This window comes from Vanessa atalanta, chromosome 9 (assembly GCF_905147765.1).
Source record: "Vanessa atalanta chromosome 9, ilVanAtal1.2, whole genome shotgun sequence".
In the NCBI taxonomy this organism is placed as follows: Eukaryota; Metazoa; Arthropoda; class Insecta; order Lepidoptera; family Nymphalidae; genus Vanessa; species Vanessa atalanta.
This window is the reverse complement of record NC_061879.1, coordinates 12,601,705-12,624,968: the sequence shown is the minus strand read 5'-3', so window position 1 is coordinate 12,624,968 and position 23,264 is coordinate 12,601,705. Positions and strand designations below refer to the sequence as shown.

Genomic DNA, 23,264 nt, shown 5'->3' with positions numbered 1-23,264 from the left:
ACAAAATCTTTACGAATAATTTTGAGGGTAGGCTTAAAATGCGTTGTTGTACAAAAAATCTTGTTTGTTTTTTTAAATAGCTGCAAATAGCGGAGGGATTACGATATACTTATACTATGAAACTTGAGTCATTCCTTAGAATGGAAAATATATCAGAAGTGGTATAAGGTAATTTCAATTACATAAATAAGTAAATAAAATAAATTATTATTAAAACATCTTTGATTAATTGATATTTAGATTAAATAACTGAATTTAAATAAACTTTAATCTGGGATTAAATATATAAATAAATACTTTGATACACTCAAATCATATATAAATATATATATTATATAAACATATAGATAAATAAGATACTTCTAATATACTTTCCATTCTAGACTATAAATTCGTATTTTTCGAAATCAAACCGAAACAATTAAATTTATAAACATAAGTCTTAACTTTTCTAATTATTCCAAGAACGCCATGAGGTATGTTCTTAGTAACTAAATTATAAACTAACCAGTGAAATTGATAGAGTATGATCCTGTGTTGGGGTCGAAGTTTTGTGCTGGGTGACCATTAAAGGGATTGTAATTCTGGGTTTGGTAATTCTGAGATTGGTAGTTCTGGTTCTGGTAAGGTTGGGGTGTGTACGCTTGGTACGAGAACTGGGGCTGCTGATGGTAGACCTGGCTCTGAGGTCTCTCTTGGGGAAACTGTTGTGGAGACTGACTGAAAAGACTGCTTTGTTGCGTGTAAGAAGGCTGTTGAGGTTGGTATTGTTGTTGTTGGTACTGGGGCTGTGGTTGCTGGTACTGGGGTTGTGGCTGGTATTGCTGCGATTGGTACTGTTGTTGCTGGTACGTGGGCTGGGGTTGGGACTGGAAGCTCGATTGGAAGCTAGCTTGAGGTTGGACTGGTTGTTTGTACTGTCTCACAGCACTGGGTCTCGCTTGGGCTCGGCCGTTGTATTTTGGGTCTTCGTAGATCCTCGGGTCCTCTCGGTATTGGCCGTCGTCTTCTTGGCCATCGGTCAAGGCGTTTGTTGATGGGTCGTGTAATGTAGGTGGTGGTACCATAATGCCAGTGCCTGTAACATTACAGGATATTGCATACAACAAATATAATTTAATTTAAATCAATATTTTCTAAATAATTAAGATCAACGATGTAACCCCTGGATGAATTGATCCTGCGTGGTGTAAATCAGAAGATGTCATTTTTTGCATTTGGATGAAACGTGTATTAAATAATAAGAAATATATATTTTTAAATGCATTACTAGTTTATGTAATTAATTAGTATATTATTTTATATATGGAAACATTTCGAGCGTAACTTGTGTTATTTCAAAAAGTTATAACTTCTTAATTTAATTGACTGTGAACGACTATAGTTATGTAAACTGTTTCACGCCTAATTCTAAATTATCGGTCAACTACTTGTACAACTAGACCGTGAAGGTTACCATCCATGGGTAACCAGAATAGAAATTGTGTTTAGTGCACCGAGTCGAGATGGCCCAGTGGTTAGAACGCGTGCATCTTAACCGACGATTTCGGGTTCAAACCAAGGCAGGCACCACTGAAATTTCATGTGCTTAATTTATGTTTATAATTCATCTCGTGCTCGGCGGTGAAGGAAAACATCGTGAGGAAATCTGCATGTGTCTAATTTCAACGAAATTCTGCCACATGTGTATTAGCCAAACCGCATTGGAGCAGCGTGGTGGAATATGCTCCAAACCTTCTCCTCAAAGGAGAGGAGGCCTTTATCCCAGCAGTGGGACATTTACGGGCTGCTAATGCACCGAGTCGTTCGTGACTGGAGAAGGGAGTTTGGAATATTCTGGATGGTAAAAAAATTGACAAATGTTATATATTAAGTATATTAAGCTTTTTGGTATATTGCTCAATAAGATATATTATAGATACTAAAAAAGTTTAGTATTTATTGATTTTCTGGCCGGATATATAGATTTAACAAGGTGGATTTTCAATACTAGGCGTGTTTATTTAATTGGAGAAAAATATTGACTCGCCAGTTTATTTTTTCAACATTTTATTACTCATATATGTGTGTGTAATGATTCAAAGGTGTCTTTTATAAAGGTAGACCTTTAATAAAGTATATTATGATTATGACCACCATGTTTAATATGTTAAGTACTATGTATGTGCCTGTAATTTATCTTATGTTCAATTCCCTTACTGATTATTTAAATAGCTTCTTAAGAATACAAAGTACGTTCGCTTGGCGGTAGACTAACCACGAAGTAACCAGGGGAGACTGCAAAGAATTAGCAAATGCTTTTGTGCAACTATACAACAAGTAGTACAAATTAACTAATTAATTATAAGCTGACCAATCAAGATTTTCTTTTCAATTATTTGTTTGCCAGCAAACAAGAACAGTGGGTCTTCTGACATTAAGTGAATACCACTGTGCACAGACAATTGCGAAACCGCGGGAACTGCCAATGCGTATCTGACTTTTGAGGTATCTGTTTATCCGCGCCTTTTGAGTATAATCGCAATTCCTATTTAAATTAATGTATTATCCGCACCCCTTGTCCATACTGAGTGGCACACGTATAATAGTGGGTACGCTCTATTGGTAATTGTAATAATAAAATTAATTTGTTCTTACGCTATTATGTTCTTTTTATTTTACTATAATTTAATTTTTATGATATATACATTGACGAGATTGACCTTGGGAGCTAAGAAGTTATGTCCCTTGTGCCTGTGTTTACACTGGCTCATTCACCCTTCAAACCGGAACACGACAATATTAAATATTACTAGTATCATAGACGGGTTTATTCAAAACCCCACCTCCAAATAAGGTAAGTAGGAAGCTAAAGTAGAAGGTAAAGCTAAGTGTTTATAAAAGTATCTCGCTTTCGAGCTATGCGATAAATACATACAACAAATACTTCAGAAATGTTGACACATTTGTATCGATGCTTGCAAATGATTAACAAATATCAGTATCAAAGTAATCTACAAAGCGATCTATTTCGCAAAGGTTCTAATCATTTTAATTATGAACACTTCCTTTACACGCATTACAAAATCAATTAGATTGATTTGCGAGCATTCATTTTCTTTCTCAAGTAAATTAGTGTAGGTAACGTAATCGATGACGTAATATAACTTTAGTAGTTCTTAACCCACTTTAGAAGTTTTTGTAAACTTAGATTCAATGTCACTTGACCGTTAATTACTTGTATAATCTTTGGTAATACATTTACATTTTGCAAGTACCGCCTGTGGTCGAAATTAGCCTAATTTTTTTATGTATTTTTTTGCTTTGACACAAACTTAATATCAATACGAGAGTTTTATATCTACCAGTGTTCAGGTACATAATAATTATTATGTTAGTACTTAATTATTCGCGATGTCAACAACTTTTATACAAACTGGTGATAGGGGAGGCTTTATGCTTTGTATTATTGTGTACCGGTTTTTTGCCCATTGGTCTATCCATTAAAAAAAGCAAACATACCTAAATATATTTATTAAATATAGTATTTTAATAACGGTATTAATCGTGAATAAATTTGACTAGGCCTTGGATATGTGTATACCGTTTTTGTGCTGTAAATGTGATTGGTACCTATAACCTGCGGTTTAGCAGCATAGAAAAAGCTTAGTCTACTTAGGTTTTGCCGGATATTGGTGAAGTAAGAGCCTGTAAATGTCTCATAGCTCGGCTAAAACCTCCTCTGCCTTTGAGGGTAAGTTTTGGAGTTTATTCCACCACGCTGCTCTAATACATTCAACAGTTGTATATTTATAAAATATCAGTTAAATTTACTTTATTATTTCAATTGCGTGTCACGAATACATTACCTTTTTGTTTAATTAGTGTCAATTTATTCTGGTTTATTCTTATATTCTTTCATAAAATAAATAAATAAAATAACAGATACGAGTACATGGAGTTGTATGTGTGTTCGTAATAAAATTTGAAACAAACCTTCAGGCTCGAATCCTCGTTGGCTACTCGCGCCGTATGACACTTCGCGAACTTTGCCGCTTTCGTCTACGTATCCGTATTTGCCGGCGACGTCACCACTTGGATATTTCGTTTCAATCTTGAAAGAACCGTCCGCGGCTTCGTAGCCGTAGCTGTACGATCCATCATCGTTCTGTCTATTTATCTGCTTCAGGATCGGCACAGGGGTCGTCGTCGGGCCGTAGTTTTGCGAGTATGCTAACGCGCAGAGCGCGGACAGCAACATTCCCTGAAAATATATTAAATATAAAATGTTATATTTGTTACAAAAACATAGATTATAATAGCGTCCTGACCAATTTCGGCCAACTATACAGGATATATTATAAAATACAAGTGTGTGCGTGTACACAGGTACACTCTCTATTCCCTCACTCATAATCTGGTAGGACGACTAATACGACACGAGCGGAAAGAGTTTAAGGGCGGAACCAACGGCTTTACGTACTTTTTGAGTACATACTTCTAACTTCCAGACTTCGGACTGTTGCTGATATTTATTAACAGAAAAAACCCAATAACTTTTTTATTGCTTCGACCTGGGTTTTGAACCCAGTTCTCGCGATTTGCAGCCATATATCTAGCCCCTAGATCAGAGACTAGACTAAGGAGGCAGACAATTGAAAGTATTATATTGATAGGTATAATATCTTGCATTAACTCTTCAATCGCCTGAGGCAGACTGATAGACTGCATACAAAATTATGGGGTACGATGCACGCACAAGCAACATTGAGGTATATTTATTTATAATGAATTTAACTGTTTCGTGAAGTTAAACGTTCAGTCCCCGTGGGTCGTAGCGTGATGTTGCCTTTAGATTTCTCAATATAGGGCCAACAGATACATACGAAATATTCTTTTTTTAAATGGAATGAGTATTTATGATAGCGCATTAAAATAAACAAATCATATACATATACCGTATATACACAGATCTATGTAACATTTTTAAATCGTTAGAAAAGTTAAATTTCTTGACTAATGGAATATGAATGTCTTATAAACCTTTCTCTTGAATTATTTTATTTATTTATGAAAACTGCATTAACATTGCGCAGTTTAAAAGGTCTAAGTGTACAGACGGCGGGAAGCGACTTGTTTTGTACTACATAGAGATAAAGTTAAACGATAATTTAAACATACTTAAAGAAACAACAGTTTAGATAAATGTTACTGGCTCACTTAACAGGTATATTATTCTGTTAGGTCTACTACTAATATGAATTATAGTAATAAACTTATTTTATAACTTTTAATATGTTAAAGAAGAATGTGCTGCTTATTTTAAATTGTTCTAATAAACAACTTAAAAAATATGGTTTTACAATTTGATTAATCATACAGGATCCTTGCCTGCGTTTAATCCGAAAAAAAAAAACATTTCGTGTTAGTGTGAGAATTAAGTGACTTTAAAATTAGTACGAAAATGTGATTCAGTGTTTCGGTATTCGACCTTTGGTAAACAGTTAAAACGGAAAATATATCTAGAACAGTTTCCGAACCTAAGGCGTTGGTTTTATTAGCAACAAAGAATAGTGAATGTTCGCTAACCTTGTTATATACGGAACTATTTTTAATATTAGTAGGTAGTAAATTGTCTGCGTGTTTACCCACATGTTAAGCGTGATAAAAACTTATTGCTGCTTCAAATATGTATACAAATAAGTATATTATATATTTTTATTAGCCGAAAAAGCCTTTTACCAGTTGATAAGGCTATGTGGTCAATCATAGAGCCTTATATAACATTTCTATCTACTTGTGCCGAATATACACGGGCACAATGAGGGTCTATATAAAACGTTTAGGTCGTAGTAGCTATTATATATTATATAAGCTTAAGAAATAAATACAATTTTACAAGGTTGACTGAACAAATATACTCCTTTCAACGATATAATTTTTTTGCTGGCAATTGAAGTCATTCTTAAATACGAATAAAAGTGTCGTACGTAAATACAATTTCATTCTAATTAAATAAACAATTTATGTTTTTATTTTTATATAAATATATGAATAGAGGAAAATTATTCAAATCCTTGTTCTTCAATCAATATTTAATAATTTTATTTATGTAAGTGTATCCGATATCCGCACCCGCAATACCATTTATAAGACAAGGAAGAATACTCTGCGATCGTTTCTATTGAAGTTTTGTAGACACTTTTTGTTTTAATTCTAATGATGTTTGATAGTCTCATTTATGGTCTACATTTTAATATATTATTTGTAGTATTATGTTTAGAATATAACGCTATAAACACGGAAACGAACCACAAAAAATAAAGATAAGTAATCTAACTAATTAGGAATGTGTTAATTGGTTAAAATAGAGATTATTAAATAATATTTCTTCAAGTTAAAGCAGACTTGATTTTAAAATTTACATATACACAAGATTTATTATTTTATTTATTAAATAAATGAATTTGAATTGTACTTATTTATTTGTAACATCTGTACAAAATATCTTAAACAGTATGAGGTGTATTTTTTAGAGAAAACAATACCATAATAGAAAAAAGCACCTTCATTCTTATAGCCCTTTAGGATGCTAATTCCTGCCAATTCTTTACACTGGATTTATATCTGAAGCAGGATTAAAAGACGATATTCCTAACATTTTACAAAAAACTGATTATTTATAAACATCAATATCGCTTTGCCACACTTTGGTGGAGGCTTATGCCCAGTAGTGATCTACTTTAAGATGTTAAGTTGTGGCCACGTAGTTAAATTTCAATGACACAACGACTAATACATCAAATACGCAACTAATAAGATGGAATTCGTATTTGAATACATAAACAAACTTATGAAACCTTCGCAAGAGGTCGGCCTTGCTCGTATTCATCGCTATGATATCGAAAGCTTATTACTCCGTCGAAGCCTCTGGAATGCGACGTCAATAATAATTAAATATTTAATATACGTAAGTCTATATAGCATTATGTACATAGATGTTTGTTGTTTTTTCATATTTTTATCAATAAGCTATGCCTATGACTTTGTTCGTGTGATAACTTGAAATTTGAAATGAGAATTTGTTGATCGTCTTCTATTTTCCGTCTAATAGTTTTATATAAGTTCAAAATCTGTGTATTTATAAATAGGCTTTATTGATCATTGTCGTATGATGTTTTATAAAAATCGTAATACCTTCCTTCGTATAATGCTTGCGAGACTTAGGACTTAGTCCATATATGTATATTTATGTATCTGTGTATATAACGTTATTTTAATAGTACATATATATACTAAAAAAATGTTTGCTTTATGATTTTTAGCTGTAGCATTCTCGTTACATAAATAAGCAAAGAAAGTCTTTAATGATTACATTTATCGCAATTTAATCTTTGCTTAAACAACTATTTCCAACAAAGGAAAATCATTAAATAAAGTCATTCAAGGTATCGATTTTGTCCATAGATATATTCATGACACATCAAAAAAGGTCGTATGTGACGTCGGCAAAGAAACAACAACATTCACGTCACATTGCTTAAGAAATTACGCGGGAAATAACTCACATACATAGTTTCATTTCCATGAATCATACCGTTAATATTTTTGAATAATATGGTTAATAGCCGTGTTATTAAGGCTTTATTTGATTTGTTTAATAAATATATTTCAAAAATCAAAATCAAAATATACTCTATTCAAGTAGGCTTTTACAAGCACTTTTGAATCGTCATTTAACAAACTATTTAAAATAAAACTACCACCGGTTCAGAATGTAGATTCTACCGAGAAGAACCGGCAAGAAACTCTAGTATTAAAGTATTATTGTTACCATCGCCTTGGAAATGCCCAGCTGGTGATATAGATATAGACATACATTGTCTTGTTGCTCACTCCATGTAACAATATATTATTGCATTGATGTTGAGTTTAAATAAGTTAACTTACAACGCTGACCATGCTATTTATCGAATTATAGTTTTAATCAATCAATATATATTTCAATATATTTTTTTGTAATTATCAAATATCCGCTAAAATATATTCCGTGTCTTAAAGGACTATGGATTCAGAAGCTGAACTGGTTGCTATACAGTTGAATAAGACCTCCATTGTTAATCCCCATTATCTGATTATAGTCCAGGATACCGTTAATAATAATCGCCATTTATGACCTCTTCATTAATTTCTCTAATATAATATATTTATTATATTAATAAATATATTAATATATAGATATAATATAAACTATTTTTTTGTTGCGCAGTCGGTTAACCAGGCTATTGTTATTCCGTACGGGCTATTAGTATTCTCGACCATATCGATTTAAGCAACGCCGGGCGTGTGGCCTAGTTACATTTAATTGTTTCACGTAACATTGGCGTTTGAAGAAATTCTCCGTCTCAAGGTCGCTTAGTCATGTTTTGGCAACGTTACAAGTTACACCGTGTCAATGAAATAGTAAAGAAAATCTTAATTATTCATAGTCATATAGTTAGCGAAAATAACCATTTGTTACATAACAAAGAAGAAACACAAATTTAATCGTAATGGTATTTGCATAGGGATAGTCTGGGATCTGGACATTGATTACGCGTCGATTACGGGATTTACCAGAAAAATGGAGTATAAGGAATGTTCATGTATAAATTATATAAAGAGAAAGGTATTTTGTAAAGACATTAAAGACTACTTTTTGTTAGTTCGGTTTGTTTACATAGACAAAATATTCGAGAAAATTGGCACACGGATAAGCAGTTGATCGGAGACATATAATAATTAATCTGATAGTTGATTAGTAAATGTCTAATAGACAATACCCGAATACTTGTTGCTGGATTGGATATTTAATTCAATCAATAATAACCTGATCATGACTCGTACTTATTGAATAATCAATCTTAGCTTGTATTTGTCACGGTCGGCAAATTAAATTGAGCTGACAGTCACCAATATAAATAAAACAAAATTTACAATATCAAAGAGATACTTAGATGACTTAACTAATTTTGTATTATGTCGACGTCATCGTTATAAAAACACTCTTATACACTTCACATTCAAAATCAATTGTATTCATTATGTAGTACTAACTTATTAATAAACAAAGTAAAAACTATAATATAATTTTTTAATACCAATTTAACTTTATCTGTAATAAACGAACGAGACGTCAAAACATACCGTAATATTGTTCGTAGACGTACAAATCAGAATATCTATTAGATGTGCTACACATCATTGAAGATGAGTCTACGCATCTTCGTAACGACCTTGCTACACGACGCGCTACGTCGAGACGTAATTAAAAGTACTACGTATTATTTATTAATAATTTTTATAGTCTGGTAAAATAAATAATATAGTTTTTTAGAGTTGAATATGATTTATAATTGTTTTAAGTAATGTATTACTATAAAAATATTGATAGTTCCTTGCCTATAAATCGTAGATTCAAATTTCGGAACCGGTGCCAAGTGACTTTATAATTAATAGTAGTTTCGTAAATAACAGGACATTATTTAATGGAATTCTAAAAATCTATATAATATTATCGACACACGCTTTGCGTGTATACAACGTTTTTAATTATTTTAAAATATATTTTTGACTAAATACAATATGTAAACGCCAACCCGACTCATAAAATATTTAAAACAAAACAGTATAACTTTTATTTTAATTCATACAAAATGTACGCGCATAAATCATTTCGTATATTATATATTTGATTTTAATTTAATAATAGCTATAGGTACATTCGTTTATAAAAGATAAAGTTATAAAAAAACATCCATATTTTAAATTTATAAAGTCATTATTTTACGAAAAACAAGGTTAATTTTGACCAAAGATATTTTTTTAAATTAATAAGAAAAAAACTTTACTTTTATATTTAGCGTATGTATGCTTAAGAAAATGATCCTAATAACTTTATACTATACTTATGTCCAGTTGGTCAAGTCAATGCTATGTATGTAAACCGAAATTATATACTACGCAACATTTCACCTAATAACAACATAACATAAAATGGCCGATCGTATAGAAATCCTATAAATTACAGACTATAACGATTTTCCTAACCATTAGATCCAGTTGTTACTTTAGGTTGTTACGTAAAGCTGCGCCCGCGCAGTTATGCCTTGCAGCATTCCTATGCAACTATCCTTGTTTTGATAGCTTTGTATAATATTACCAGTACATTATGTATTAAAACTTATATACAATTTATTTATGTTCTACGTATAATATAATGTTATATTATATAAATTTTAAGTATTTATTTTATAATAAATTAACTTAGTACATAAATTGAGAAAATGCTGTTAAAAGTTTTATCTATAGTAACGAATTAAATATTTAATATTTTAATTCAATTATAATATTACGAAACATAAATTTAAATAAAAACTCGAATCTCATTAAACGATACAGTAAAGTCGCTGTGTCATGAAAAAGGTATAACTCGAGTGTTATTTCAAACTAGTTTTTTTTTTTTCTTTAAACTAAATACCAACTGACATAAATGATATCAAAAATATCTGACGCATTGCCTTGATTAAATCTATACAAACTTTTTTTAAACTAGATATGTCTTGTAAGGATTTTATGGGACTTCTTATTAAATAGTTATGTGAGTGGCTTTATATGAGGTTCGATTGAAATAAATACGTTGATTTAAGAAATATTTAGATTGAATGAATATTTGTCAGTATTACGTATTTTATATATTTTTTCTCTATATTTTATTTATTTTATCTATAAGTGACTATGTTTAAGCATTTTATATTTATTTAATTTAACGGTTTTAAAACAATAGATGATATTTCTATATTGCACAATTTGTTGATTTTATTGATTTTAACTATTTTTAATCGTATTTTATGGCCTTTCCTTTGCTATTATTTTTTGGCATATTTATATTTTTGACGTTCCTAATTATAGTAACATATAAACAAATTACAAAATAAAAAGAAAAATGTTTTTATAAAAAATTAACCGTTTAAAAAAATAATAGCTAACAAGCGTTTTACAATAAATAAACAAAACAAAGAATACTAACCTTCAAAACGAACATTGTAACTAAATTTTTCCGAATGCAAACGTCAAACTTTCGCGCGTTTTGCAGTGGCTATGGCGTCTCACACACTTGTGAGCCTCACGGCCGGCACTTGTATTTATAATGTCGTTTTGTTACAACAGCCGCTAAATATTGTCATGCGGCCAGCGGAGCCCTTGTGGTTTTGTAACAGAACCCTCGTTGGCTTTGCTGGTTTTGAATTATTATCAATGTTAACTATTCATGACGGTATTTAATATGATGACACGAATAGGGGTTAATTATTTAGTAGATATTTATAATCTGTGTAAAATAGTATTTAAGCAGTTTTTATTTTTATTATTTCTATTTATGTCACTTTATGATTTAAAAATAATTTGATGTTGATGTTTTAAAATTTAAATCAAAAAAGGTTTTAATCTAGGTAGTGTGTAGTTTTTTATGTTATAAATATAGTCTGACAAAAGGTAATCTGCTGGTAAGTGGTAACCACTGCCCATAGACATTACTATAAGAAATATTAATCATATCACCAATGCGCCACCAACCTTAGAAAATAAGGAGCTTTATCCCTTGTGCCTGTGGTTACACTGAGTCACGCACCCGTAAAACCGGAACTATACTAAATATTGGAGTTTGCCGGTAGAATATGGGAGGTGTAAATAGGTGCTACCCTTACCATTATTAACACCAGTTTTATTATTTGAAAGCAAAGTAAAGTATAGTATTTGAAAAGTAACTAACATTAAATTATTATATATTCTTATAACATCGTAGTTGTTCCTAAGATTTTATTATTTCTTAGAGTCAATGTCCTATAGGAGGTGGTGATCGCATATTAGTCTTCCTACCTATTAAACAATAAAAAATGCTACTCTGTTATGTACTAGTTTATCTCGGTATTATCTACTTACTAATAGTAACGTAAAATGTATGTCATAATATTACTATTCAAGAGCTTGAGCTATACATTTTTCATATTATTTGTAGTTTTAGTATTCAGGACTAAAAATTTGGGGTTAAGCCCAAAAATTAAAAAAAAAAATTTAAGAATATTAGTTGATAGCTTAACTAATCTAACTTAACAGAACATTCTAGAAAACTATATCTTATATTTAATTATAATACGTTTACATTTTAATTTATACGTAGTTTAACGTAAATGTAAAGTAGCAATGCGGATGGGTCGTTGCTTGATAGTGGTATGTAAAAATGGCATGCATCGTGACTTTCATCCGGGTCACACTCGTATGGTTAACTTCAACAAAATACACTAAAACCTAGAGTTTTTTTTTGTTATTTGATATTTCAATTATAATGTAAATGTAGTTTTCTTAATAAGGCCTGAAAATACTTAGTATTGTAACGGATAACGTGAAAATGCTTATTATAATTTAAAGAAAACCTCGAAAATATATGTCGTAGATACACTATATAAATAAATAAATATTTGACAACATCACATACATTACTCTGATCCCAATGTAAGTAGGTAAAGCACTTGTGTTATGGAAATCAGAAGTAACGACGGTACCATAAACACCCAGACCCAAGACAACATAGAAAACTAATGAAATTTTTCTACATCGACTCGGCCGAGAATCGAACCCGGGACCTCGTAGTGGCGTACCCATGAACACCGGTGTACACACAACTAAAATATACTCAACCACGGAGGTCGAATATGTTCTAGTAATTCTGAATTTCTTAGTTCATCCCGATTAATTTCTCCATAATTTAGATGACAGTTTCCGATAAGGTCAGTGTGTGGTGGAGACATAATGTAATTCCATAGTATTTTAGCCCTTGCAGCGCCTAGAGCGCTGAATCATCAAGACGCCAAGGACAAGGACGACCAGTCTCAAGTATTAATAGGCCAGGAGATCGCTCACTTTTGATAAACGTCGAAAGTTAAAAACTAAGGTTTTTTTTATATATTTTTTATTATTGTCAAAGTATTATTACTTCACTGTAAATATAGATTGATATTTAAATGTTAAAGTAAATGGGTTTGGATATTTTTCCGGAAATGTGTATAATAAAAAAAATTTAAGCGGTTAAAGACAAATTAATTTGACAACTATGTATATACTATATTTTATCTAAGAAAGAGTAATTTTAGAAAACTAAAAAATTATTCTATAGTTATTTTTGTAACTGGCAAGGAATGTACGTTGTATCCATCCGACTGGGCGTGGAGTATGTGGGGTGTTTACCCACTAAAATCGAGTGACAGCCGTCCTCTACATGGAATGGCGACAATACGAGATTACCACATTCCACGGGTCTATCCTTATGGGAGACTATAGTCTCGTCTCAAACCACTACTGGGTTACTCTTTAGTCGGATGAGAAGAAACTCAACGCTATCCCACTATTACTTTAAAGTATGTACAATACATGATATCCTTATAAATATATTAAAATCATATTATAAATAAACTTACCGTGCTCGGTAGTCTCTTTTACTTTTACCTTAATGTCCTATACGGTTGGACTCAGGTATCGGCCATCGGTATCTCCAATTGTATTCATTGCAGGAGTTCTTTCTTTTTTCTTATCTTTATCCTTTCAACCGGTGATTCAGAAAGGTCACTCAATTACTTTTATTATTTGCTATTAATTCAAATAATTTGTAAAAAATACATTGTTTAAGAAGGCATATTATTCTTTACAAGATTATATAGATGATAAAAAATCGTGGAGTTAATGCTTGTTGACTTCCAGGCAGGAGACATAACATACATATATAATTGTATTTAACGAACATTACTGTATTATTAGATGTTGAAAAAGAGTAACTAATGAGTATCTTGCCGGTTCTTCTCGTTAGAATCTATGTACATTCCGAACCGGTGGTAGCTTCACTTAATATAGTTTGTTTTAAAGACGATTCAAAAGTGCTTGTAAAAGCCTACTTGAGTAAAGTATATTTTAATTGATTTTGATTTTACACATATGAGATGTACAATAAACTTATACTTGCAACGGTTTTCGCGTTATATTTTATAGTTGCTTTTTTGTATTTTTCACAGGCATTGAATCCATTACATACTTAAAATACCTAAAAAGCCTCACAGCATACGCTTAATTTAATTCTATTACAAAATAATAACATAATTAACTGTAATAAACAATTGCAGATCTGAAATGTAATATTGATTAATCTAACATCTTTGATAGCTTTTAAAATTAACTACACGTTATTATAGGTTTAGTTTTTCATATTCGTATGCATTCAAACTCATAAAGTAGATTAACATTTTTAACATATTACATATACGATATTAACTAGACGCGTAAATGGATCTGATGATAAGCGGTTTCCTTGATTAATGATAATGTCCATCTGACAGATTTCGGTCATAGAATGCATTCGTAGGTGGGTTAAGCAAATAAACAGATGATGTTATAGTATTAAAATATGTGCACCAACACAAGTACACTCTTTGTCTCTCTTTGACTTGATCGGGGACAGTTCAAGCCAGGAGCAATAGCCTTATGCACTTTTTGAGGCTAGAGAATGTTATGCAATGACAATTTCGTGCTCCGCTGAGAAATTGTTAACGAAAAACTCAATCATTTTTATTGGTTTCATTGGTTTCATTCCTGGGTTTCATCCAAGATAACAGGATCTGCAGTCATCAATGCGCCGGTCACTCGGATTATAGATATATCGAAGACTGTTAATGCAATAAACCTCGTGGAACAAGAGTACACAAGTTTCGCCTAGTAGATACATTGATTCACTCGCCAGTAACATAATTCGACACGGCATTGTTACTTAGTGATTTGACTGTCGTCTGATGTGTTCAGGTATACAAGGTGAGCCAGACAGACATTAGGGATATCATTTCTTAGCTTCTCTGGTGGGCAACGCATTGATTGTATAAGGAATATTATGTATCAAATATTATTTATTACACTGTAAATAGCATTGGCCATTGGTGACTTATACAATCAGATGGTCTGTAAACAAAAATGTACAGGATTAGTGCCATAGTTATTAGTTGCACTAACGATATTAGTTTTTAAAGAAATATTAGCAATTGCGCAAAGAATTTGCAATGTTACCGAATCTAACCAAAAACTACAATATGAATTTTTATTGAATAAATTATTAGAGGATCCTTAAATGTCAACGCGTGTTGAAGAAATTACCAAAAGTGGCATATCTTTGGTATGCAGGTCTGTAGTTTTAGGGCATTATATTTCTAATAATTTCTTGTTCAATAAGGACATAGTGTTAATGTAATATGTCCAAAAACTTATATACGAATCGATTAGTATAACAAATTGGTCTATAAAACATGATTACACAAATTAACATTATAGTAACATTAGTGTCAAACAAAATGACATCATAAGTGCCAGTAGGTGCCCAATAGTAATTGTACTCGTGGTAATATCTGTAAAATAAATTTATACTTTAATAAATATAAGTAACAGAATGATTTCATATTTAATATTCTATAAAAACAAAAATGAATTCTTAAAATCTCTTACGTAACTTATTAATTGGAATTTAATATTGGAATATAAATAGTGTTACAAGTTGTAACGATATGAAATGCTTATGTTTTAGAAGAATATATCTAGTAATATAGTACTATAATTGCATTTTCATTATCTCAATTTAATAAAGTATCATGGACCAATTGAATATTTCCAATGGAGTATAATTTATATTCTTAATTAATATTTTCTGTTCAGGTACAAAAGTATTAAGTATCTCTTGGACTACTTTCATACTAATCCATCGATTTACAATGGAATTCGTTGGTGACAGTCCGTGAAGCGTGGGCGGAGATAGTTTTTAGAGCCCTTTGAATTCCAATTGTTCTTGATTATCTGTGACGTGTTGCATTAATGTGACAGCTATTGTATTAACTTGTTGTCATTCGCATAAATGTCAAATATATATACTATGGAGAGTAGAGGTGAGGACATATCTTTATGAATAAAGTGCTCCTTAAAATATATAAGCTAGGTGGTGACATTAGTAGGAGCGCGCTAATACTCTGTAGAGATAGAGTAAAATGGAATTAGACGTTTCTACGTTCATCAGTCATCCCCATTGGCCTTCAAAAGGCGCTATTTTCAAATAATTCTGTTTATAATATTCATAAATCCCAATAAATTAACGCATAAAGGAAATATACGGGTCATAAAGCTTTATCTACAGTATCGTTATTTTACCCTTATTTCGGGTAAATGTAAAGGGGGTAATTTTAAACCATATGGCTATATGACATACCTACCTTTAAACTTCGTAATCTATACCATTTTTAATTTGATAGTTCTATTTATTTATCTGATCTTTATCTTACATATGGCTTGCATACATAGAAATACAACTGTTCGTATATTGATACCTTAATACATATGTACTTGTCTGGCGCACAATACATTGTTTTTTTAAATATTATATACAATAACTGATATATGTATTTTTAAAAAAGTAGTTAGACATGCTGGTGTATTTTACCGTTGAAAAATGGTTGGTTGAAAGTAATTTTATGTCCATTTTAAATACCTACGGGCTATTTTAAATTAGTAAAAACAAGAAAATAAAAATACATTTATAAAATCTTAGTTTACCTTTTGATAATATTGAAAGTTATTTTTGAAAATAAATGTTACGAGTATCGTTTTTATAAATTTTTTTTCGTATGTATTATGTATTCCGATGTGGGAAAATAAAACCTTAAGGAGAAGGTTTTAAACTAAACGCTCCTCCTCTGTATATGGCAGAATTTTATCCGCAGGTTCGACGTTTTCCTCCGAGCACGAGGTGAATCGTAAAAGGAAAATTAAGCAAATTATATTTGGTTAATGAAGTAACAAACATATTCTATTAAATAAAAATACATATTAAATATATGTAATATGTTAATTTGAAGAAATTAAAACAATGGACGTACGAAAAAACATGATCGATTTTTCCACAAATTTTAACGTAGGTAACACTAAGTTGAAAGATGTTATATAAAATTAATATGACGTATTAGTCGGTTCTTCTCAGGTCCCAGGTGCTCATTTACAAACCGGTGGTAAATTTATTAAGGCAACCTTCTAAATTTTTACGGTAAAAATGTAAAAAAATAATCACTTTTTTTTTAATTTAAAAGTATGACGTTATTATAAAATAACGTCATACTTTTAAACATAACATCCTAATGTTTAATAAACAAAATTAAATAACTATAATAAAATGAGGCATTTAAAGCATTAATATATAGTTTACAACAAATATATATATATATATATAATTGTCTGACCTTTAATTTTATTGTAACCGGAAAAATAAATTTTCGACTATTGTACAATTTAGATTTCATAATTAGACATAACATCGCTATTTAAAATTAGATTTTAATGTCGAATGAGTCAAAACAAACTTCTTAGACAACACGTTAAAATATATTTCCTACGCATGCGCAAGAGCTCTTGTGCTGTGGCTCGTTTTCACATTAAATACATTTGTAATGCGTATCTTGATCTTTTTACTTTGATAATTATATTAATATGTATATATATAAGCATATTACTTAACACAAGATTATACACGTGTTAAAAAGCGCGGCGTATTTGTTCATTATCAGGCTGGATATATTATATAAATTTTTATTGTTCGTTATTGTTATTGATTGACATAACTGTGTTTTGAAGTATTTGAAAATAGTTTCTACCTTGTAACTAACCGGTTCTTCTCGGTAGAATCTACAGTAATATAATTCTGTAGAGTGACGATTCAAGAGTAGGTACCTATTTGAATTAGGTATATTTTGATTTAATGAGATATAATTATTGTTTTTATTAAAACATATTGATGTCTCCAATACCAAACTGCATATCGTACATAAGTGTGTACGCAAACACAACAGCATTCTCTATCCCTTAACTCTCACAGTCTAATGAAAAGGCAAATCCGATGTTTGTTTGAGCCGGTTCTTCTGAGGATATGAACCAGTACCTACTCGGTGTATTTTTGATAATCAATAAGAAACGTAAATAGTGTAATGTTTCTATAGCGACTATATCAATTTATGGCATTTGAAACTGAAAAAAAAAATTTAGAAATATAAATAAATGAAGTTACGATACAATAAAATGTAAATCTCCATTCTAATGTTACTACAAATACAAATATTATACAGATAAATTAAAATATACGTAGCTTTGATTGATTGACTAGATATAGGTGTACATTATTGTTATAGTTAATAAAAATATATTTTAATTACTTGTTATTAAGTATAAAAACGAACAAAACAAAGTCAAACGTTTCTGTTTACTGGATCTGCGGTAAGCACGACCTTTTATTTTTTACATTTATTAATAAAATGCTTGTAAATAAAGCATTTTTTGTTATTTTTCATCAATACAAAAAGTCTGACATTATCCTCTGCATTTTAAAAAAAATATCAGTAAATTACGCACGCTTTTTTGTTTGAATTTTATACAAATTTAATTAAAATCGGTTGTAGTTACAGACTTTTAAATACACTGTACACAATAAAGAACCTAATTTTCACCGCGCGTCGGCCATGACAGTCGCCATTTAAATTCATGGCGCGAAATAAATGTCTCAATAAATTGCATATTATTTCACCGCTTGTTACATAATTCTAATGTTCAATACCTTGCAACAGTATGTCGATTCGTAATAAATATACATGAATTTTATATAAATTGGTGATAGGATTTTGTACGAGCTCGTAGATTTCATTCGGATACAAACAAGCCGTTATTATCATAACGCTTAACCTTATAAATATTCGTTATAGCTTTAAAGACAGAGCTAGACAGACCAACTGTGGTGTAATACCTCGGATGAAGATGTATTAGGTATTAAGTACCTCAATACATCGCACATTGTAAATAAAAACATTTTTCTCGTTAATTTTAGTAAAATTATATTTTTTGTAAAATTCTGATTATGTTTCATTGTTTTTGTGGATATAATATGGTACTGACCACTTAGCTTCATTGACCTCTATAATTAAAGGTCGCGAGCCTTACATTTAGACTTGAATAGCGGCTAACCGCATATATATTTCGCTAACCGCTGAAATCATTTGGATGATACATGAAACCACTAACCTTCAACCGTGAAACTACTACATAAAACCTCGATAACAAGATTCGATTTTGTCCTTCAACCGCTACGATAATATCAATTATTGAATATGATAATATTAATTTGACATCTCATAGAGTTTAGTTGTCTTTGCATCATACGCTATTACTTGTGCACTATGTATAATACATCCAGCTGGTCACAGTGATAGCATGGGGGGGCGGCGTGCGGTCCGCACCGGGCGGCACTTTGCCGGGGGCGGCGCTGCGGAGGTTTAACTTTTTTTAAAGAAAATATTTTTTTTGCCTCACACTCTTAATAGTTAATTTTCAAAATAAAGTTTCACTTGCTCTCACCTAAATAAATCAAGTGAGTTCAAACTCGATAAGAAATTAACGAAAACGTCAATTTACATGCGTAAATCTGTCAAAAGTGTTACTCGTACTACCAAAATGTCGAAAACCGCCCGTTATTTCGACTTCATACTCGATAAAGATTGCAAAATTAAGAGGGCGGCAAATTTGGAATCCGCACCGGGTGCTAGTGACCTATGCTACGCCACTGTCTTGTCACCTTTGCCGAAGCAATTTTTCAATAATCCATTTTTTTCTAAAACGATTTTTTCCAGTATACAATAGTTTATGTTGCACTTAAGGTTATGGTACTACACTGTTATGAAGATAACGAACCAAACTATAGGTTTCGACTGAACTTGAAAAGGTCTTGAACATTGGTGCAGTTTATGAGTCCGTGAGTGTATATTTTACGAATATAAAAACTACTAAAAGTGGATAACTATTATATTATTGTTAATATACGCAGTGTAGACATAATTTAGCGTGGAGCGGTGCGTGGGTGAACAGATCCATATAATGATTAGGTATACAATGATATTTTTTAGTTTTTAAAGTCCAGTGGTTTGATTCGATAAATCATTCATTACATTAGATACATGTCAAAGTTAATGTTCATTGAAATTGTTAAAAAGATTAATATATTGAGTTTCTTGGAGACAATGACAAATTAAAATTGCTCGTATCAGTTGAATAATGGTAGTTACCTATATATTGATATTATGAACACTATTATAAACATAGAAAGTTAGCCAATAAGTTTACTAGACTAAACATTTATAGTATCAAAATATGGCAGACTTTGTCCTACTTGACTATATAATATACCAATGGTTTGCGATCGGTAAAATTCTAAAGACATCGAGAAGGTGATATGCTGCAGCCTCATATTGCAGCAAGGTAAGACAAACAGAATAGACTTACTCTATAGTAAACGTACATTCATAACAACCGATCAAACGATATCGATTAGAGTACTTTTTATCTCAATTACCAATATACATTTTTATTGAATATACAAGATACACCTGCAGTATATAAATCAGCTGTACACTTGATTAAATACGATTAGTAGCACGTACAGCCCGTCAAACTAGAACACTTACTCAATGAGCATTCACAGTTAGGTAATGTGTTTCCTCATCATTGAGATCTGGAATGAACATCCGTCATGGTGTAGAATCAGCAATGACGTATTGATTGACTATTAAGCGAAGTACGAACTGTACTTAACGTGTACGTGTATATAACTCTACACTGAAAATATATCGGATAGTAAACATTATTTAGAATGTCAGTGCACTGAAAACTGTAATTATATTGCTTCAATCACAATTGTAACCGGAACACAACTACAGAAATATTGTAGTTACAATTTGGTCTTGATATTTATAGTAAGAGTACTCGATCTATCGAGCAATGGATTAATACAATAGAACGAGCTAAAATTTATAATACCTACGCGTCCAAATTGTTGCAAGTCCAAAGCCCGGCAAGCACCACTGAATTTTCAAATTAATTTGTGTTTATAATTCAACTAGTGCTCGATGTTGAAGGAAATTAACATGAGATTAATTTAGAGTCTAATTTCAATAAAAAATCTGTCACATCAAATATAGATTACCATCATCCAACATGATGTTCCTAGGTAGGTTACACTCGAACATCATGGTGGAAGACCTTAGCCCAACAGTTGGATATTTACAGGCTATTACGTTACTACACGGTGATATCTTTCTTTAAGTTCCTTTTCAATGTCAGGCCCTTATTAATTCAGGGTGCAGTGTGCAAAAATACTGGGGACCGCGTGGCCACTTTGCCAATGATCAAGTCTTGGGCCATGAGTTAGAGGCTCCAGATCTCTTATATAATATATCCCGCTGAGTTTCTTTCGCCGGTTCTTCTCAGGTCCGAGGTGCTAAATTCCGAACCGGTGGTAGATTTTTGACAATCAATAAGCAAGTGTAAATACTTCTATATTGAATAAAGATTTTTGACTTTGACTTTGACTATAAAACTTTTTTGGAGAGGAGATATCGACCTAACACTGCTTACATCCGGACACTTTGTGCTTAAGACGAGGCTGGTCGCTGTGGACTTAGAACTTTATATTTTACTGTCTCTGCAGTTAATAAAAATATCCTTTTCGAGATTCTAGCTATCTCTAGCCCTTCCACATGTTATCGAAATCGGTTAAGTCTTAGTAGTGAAATATAATTTATTTTTATATTAATGTAACTAGAGTTACCCCGTACCCGCGCTTTAATAGCGTTTAGGTTCAATGCTTTGCTTTTCAGGAATGAGAATAGAAGCATTTTAAAACGAAATCTATCCTATTTTAAAAGACAAATATTTTACTTTATTATCAAGTTGCAGCTTCTGAAATAAACTCGTTCAGAAATATCAGCTCTGTATATTTATAAGATTAATTTGTATTTTGCAATATTTTCACACACGTGTTAAATTAAGAACTTCATGTCGTCATATTATTACTTATTACGCGTTTCAAAACGAAGTGTTCCAGTTTGTTCCGTTAATTATATTGTAAACGTTGATTGACAATCTATTTGCGGTCATTATCAGATACATCTAAATTACGTTAAATTGATATACATACATATAACCATGTCAAACATATTTAGATTTGGTATTTTTCAATTACTGTGTAATTATTTTTATTATCATAGTAAATGACGTCATATTGTTAATGGAGGCCTAATCCAGTCAAATACATTTTTATTTTAAGTAACAATAAACTTAAAACAGTAAAAGTGCTATTTAATGTACTAGTTAAGATACAAACGTTTATGCATAAAACTATCTTTATCTGCTCCGCACGGTTTTATTCGCTCTGAACATTACCGTTTGGCCTCCGTGAGTCGTAGCCCGATATAAATCTAAAACCTTTCTCAATAAATAGTATTTCATTTGTTGGTAGGACTTTGTACAAGCCCGTCTAGGTCGGTACTCTCTCGTTAGATATTCTACCGCCAAACAAGCAATACATAGTATTATTGTGTCCTAATGTGGATAGGATGCGTTAGTTTTACTAGAGGTAAAGAGAGACATAAAATATTAGCTCCCAAGATTGGTGGCGCATTGGTAATTATTTCTTACAACGCCAATGTCTATGGGTGTTGGTGACCACAGACCACTTACAATTTGATCGCCCGACTATTCCATAAAAAGATAAACTTGTAAGTCGTGTGTCGTTTGTAGCATCAATAGCTCAACGGTAAACAGGTCGCCTCGCAATATATGTCACATGTTTGATCCTCTTGACTGTTTATGTTGGAACAACAAGTCTCCTAATACATTATTAATTAGCTTAATTGGCAGATATATATTCATTGTGTTCTCCTAAAAAAACTTTACTATTACTTTTTTATTGTATGTGATATACTATTACTATTATACTATTACTATTTTATTGTATGTACCAAATGAGCTTTCAATCGTAAAATTAATCCAAGACATCGATGCGACCATACGATTTTATGTGGTATAAATCTTAGCTGCTAACTAATCAAGTGATCTCAAAAAGTCTGTCCTAAATTTAAAAAAAAAAAACCAAAAATTTTCTGATTGGCCATACAACTATTAGAAAGAAAAAAAAAGTGGCTGTGAAATACGTACGAGCAGACAGGCAGACGGACAGACAGACATGACGAATCTATAAGGTTCCATTTTTTGCCATTTGGCTACGGAACCCTAAAAAAGGACGACATATTTGCATCATTCCATAAATATTAATATGTTGTGAATAGGAAAAGAAAAACCAAGAC

At 31.4% G+C, this 23,264-nt stretch overlaps 1 protein-coding gene across 1 annotated transcript; it reads right to left on the bottom strand.

Moving 5' to 3' along the window:
- Positions 1 to 358: 358 nt before the first annotated feature.
- On the bottom strand, positions 359 to 11,173 carry LOC125066207 (activating signal cointegrator 1 complex subunit 2 homolog). Its single transcript, XM_047674185.1, has 3 exons — positions 11,048 to 11,173; positions 3,976 to 4,243; positions 359 to 1,078 (listed from the first exon to the last, which is right to left on the bottom strand). The coding sequence occupies exons 1-3, from the start codon at positions 11,060 to 11,062 to the stop codon at positions 504 to 506; spliced, it is 858 nt and encodes a 285-aa protein (XP_047530141.1). The 5' UTR covers positions 11,063 to 11,173; the 3' UTR covers positions 359 to 503.
- Positions 11,174 to 23,264: the final 12,091 nt, after the last annotated feature.